The sequence below is a fragment of the Octodon degus genome, unplaced genomic scaffold (assembly GCF_000260255.1).
Source record: "Octodon degus isolate 3935 unplaced genomic scaffold, OctDeg1.0 scaffold00064, whole genome shotgun sequence".
Lineage (NCBI taxonomy): Eukaryota > Metazoa > Chordata > Mammalia > Rodentia > Octodontidae > Octodon > Octodon degus.
The window spans coordinates 1673724-1677733 of record NW_004524640.1 but is presented as its reverse complement, the minus strand read 5'-3'; the positions used below and the strand labels follow the sequence as shown (position 1 = coordinate 1677733).

General features: G+C 37.5%; 1 protein-coding gene across 1 annotated transcript in view; it reads left to right on the top strand.

Annotated features, from left to right (window-relative positions):
* Gys2 (glycogen synthase 2) overlaps window positions 1-4010 on the top strand; it is a 71624-nt gene that overhangs the window by 27484 nt on the left and 40130 nt on the right. The window contains exon 4 of the mRNA XM_004634546.2: window positions 448-630. Coding sequence (XP_004634603.1) covers window positions 448-630 — 183 coding nt within the window. The remainder of the gene's footprint in view (window positions 1-447; window positions 631-4010) is intronic.

The following is a 4010-nucleotide window of genomic DNA, read 5'->3' as shown; positions in this document are numbered from 1 at the left end:
CCTAGTGATTTGATTTGGAACTGTCTCATTGCTATTTGTTTATCAATAAAATTATGAAAGAAAAGAGGAGTTCAAATTGATTCAGTTATTCAATGATCTCTTCAATAATATTGTTATTTATGATGCATCTATTCAGTGAATATTCACTAGGTATATCTGTGCATTTATTAATATTTTAGTAATATTATGGTTTATTATTAATAGCAATATCAATATATTCTGATCTCATGAATCGCTGAGAATGGGAATTACAGCATAAAAATCTGTGAACTTGATGAGCATGCCGTTGAATCCTATGAAGTGCTTGCTCCTGCTAAGTCTATCCCTAATATTTAGATTTCTTCACATTGTAATAAAATGTACAGATACCATAAGTCTACTTAGGCTGAGGGCAACGATTAGGATTAGACATCAACAACTTTTCTAAATGCTTTTTTTCTGGTGTAGGTGACAGACCATGCAGAGGGCCAACATATCATTGCCCATTTTCATGAATGGCAAGCTGGAACCGGGCTGATTCTTTCTCGAGCCCGGAAACTCCCGATGGCCACGATATTCACAACCCATGCCACTCTCCTTGGGAGGTATCTGTGTGCAGCAAACACTGACTTCTACAACCACCTTGATAAGGTAAGTTGTCTTTCCTCCTCCTTTCTCCTCTGTTTTTCTTGGGATCACTGAAGCGGAAGGGTGAACAATATTGATCTTCACATTTCATCTGTCATCCAGAGGATGGAAATGCCCTTTTAGCTTATCAATATTTATGAAGAAGCTTCGCCCTGGGGGACAGACAGCTGACATAACTTACCTTTGTTCAGAGTGCTGAGTATAGAAGAGAGGACTGATTTCTGTCTTTCTTTAGAGTAGTAGATCCAGAGGGGCATGGTCAGAGTGAGAGAAGCTAGGATTGTTCTTCTACCCTGTAGCTTGGTAAGGGTCCAGAGGTGCTGAATTCACACCCAGCTCTGAGTGGCAGGCAGAAAATGGAACCTAGGCACATGCAGGTGTCTTGGGAGCTGAGACAAAATACCTGATACACAAAATTAAGGAAGGAAAGGTTTATTTAGCTCCTACTCTTTGGAGGTTTCAGTCTATAATCAGCTGGTTCCATCCAGGGTGGCATACACAGGGACAACACTTCAAGGTGGAAAAAGACGCAAGAACTGCAAGAGCAAAAGAGGAATGCAAGCCTCTTCTCCCTTATATTGTATATCAGCTATCCGCCCACGCCCACACCATCTCTGTGTCCTCCTTTTCCTCAGGCTGAGGATGTTTACAAAGTAAGGTTCCATTCCCCTGCTAAATTACATAGTTGAACTTTTAAACTTCTCAAGTTGACACAAGGAACAAAATCTTAGAGGCAGGTGGGGTCTTTTTCACCCCAGGATATAGAACTGCTGAGTTATTTAGTTATACTTCTAGACTTCTCAAGTTGACACAAGTATCCACCATAACCCAAACCTTACTTCCTAGGTTGGTGATGGGTCAGAGTTTTCCTATAACTCTGCGAAGTAAAGATGGGGGTCTTGTGGGGTCAAGTAAGGTACTAGCTGTGGAAACAGGAATTGGGCACTTGATGATATTTTCTCATTTTAGGGTATTGCATGATGCCATGACCCAAGATAGGATCACTCTTTTTCTTTTTTTTTTTTTTTTAATTTCCATCAGTTAAAGTAAAATAAGAAATGCGTATCTTTTCAATTATCCTGTTAACAACATAAGCAGAGCATTTGAATACCACGATTTCAGAAGTTTTGCAGCTTTGGCATCTATCCTGTCAAATTGATTTAGCACGTGAAGGGTCAATTTCACTATCAGGAAAGTTAGAAAATTGAAAAGTGGACTTCTAAAGATATTCCCAGTCTAAAAAGCTTCAAGGATTCTGTGAACTAGAATGTGTGTGTGTGTGTATGTGTGTGTGTGTGTGTGTGTATGTGTGTGTGTGTACACCTATTTGTGCATGTATATACACGGGGGTGTGCACAACATCCAATGATGGAATTAAGAAGTTATGCTACAGTAAGCTCTACTATTATCTCAAAAACAGTTTGAGTGCAGCAGAGATCTTTATGAGAATGTTTAACGTTTGGAAAACAGTATGTGGCCCTAATAAAAATTCAGCTAAACTAAAGGTCAAATTATAAGCATAAGTCACACACTGAAAATAAAGCCTCAGAGGAAATCAGAAAGCCAGGAGATCAGGGAAATTACCTCACGGCGTATGATGACAGCAGACTAATAAGGGCAAACCAGTGATCTGTGATAAGCTCTGCACCCGTGCTTCCTGGAGAAGAACGGACTTTGATCTTTATGAGAGAAAATATGAGAGTGGCACATGGACTATCTTACTTCAGAATGCTTAAGAATACTATGTACTAGCAACCAATTAAAACTAATAATGTATAATAGACAATCATATTTATGTCTAAGGAACAGATGCAATATAATATATAGTTATAAAATAACATTGCCCTTTGGATAAAAGCATAGTATTTATATCATTCTGTCTTCAAATATGAATATATGTATATCATATCTATGTATCTCAAGCCCTTCCCTAGTTGAGGTATTTAAGCTTAGTCACCGCCTGCCTCAAGCCAAGCAACTAGCACATAACAAGTAGTCAACAATTCAGTTTTTAATAAATCGGTAATCATTTTCACAATAGAAGTCACCCTACTTATACTACATTTAGAATTTGGATTATAATATAACACTAAATTATGGACCTTAAGGCTTTTTATAAGTTAGACATAAAGAATGAATCCTAACTTTAGCCTTTGAGGCAGGAGTCAGAATCAATTTCTGTAGTTCTGGCTTAGCCAAAAAACATGGAGAAAATGTGAAAGAAAGAGCAAAAGAGCTGAATTTTTATAGATGCACAAAGATTAGAACTATTTTACTCAAATGACAACCGCTAACTGAAAAAAATTAAACTTTTTGTTAAGTTAATTCATAAGGACCTCAATGTTGGCTTACAATTTTAGTAAAATTAAATAGCTAAAAGAAACATTGTAACCTATTCGATCAGTTTATATATTTTTGAGAACTTAAAAATAACAGTGGGGCCAGAGAGATAGCTCAGCGGTCTAAAGCGCCTGCTTAAGCAAGATTGGGCAAGTGTGCAGGGACTGTGGTTTGATTCCCAGCACCACATGCCATGCCAGCCCTGCCCCCAGAGTGGGCTGAGCTGGCCACAAGAAACAAAAAGAAAACAAACAAAAATGAATGTTTATATAAAAATTTTATTATAGTGAAAGAAACATTGCCATTCGCCCCTCACAAAATACTTCCCCTTCCCTGCAAACACACTCATCCCATCGCTGTTCTACTTTCTGAAGCAGTTCTGTGCGACCTCTTTCCTGAATGTCTTTGCTGTGACAGACAATGCAGTGGCTGGCACTGCCAAGTGCCCCAAAGAAAAGACAAACATGAAAAACCTATGGTGTCCTCATCCAACTTGTTTGGTGGATCTGGCACTTTGTGACTTCCGGTTCTTTCTCAGAATAGAAGCACTTGTGAACAGTAAGTATTTTGAACCTATTCAGGACATCAAGGCAACCACGATAACATTTAGAGCCAATCACAAAAGTGGACTTCCAGAACTGCTTCAGAAAACGTCAAGAGTGATATGATAAGTATGTTCTGAGCATTGGAGAGGATTTTGGGGAGGATTAATGGCCATATGTATTTTACTGTAATATATTTTCAAAAGTATATTTTTCAGTCATGTCTCCTATCATGCCAACTATTAATGTGTACATAGTTAATAGTTTTTCAAGACTTTTTCTTTGGTATTACCTAATTTTTTTTAAGCAGCAATGGGATTTCCTAGATGAAAAACTGAGGATAGTGCTCTTCAGGCTTAGAATGTGAGGGAGAAAGGTTTAGAAGATGAATGAATTATTATCTTTAACCAAATTTGAAAATACTAGTCAATTTCAAATATAGAGCTACTTTCTTCTTTCTTACTGGTTAATATATATATAGATTAATATATAGATTAATAT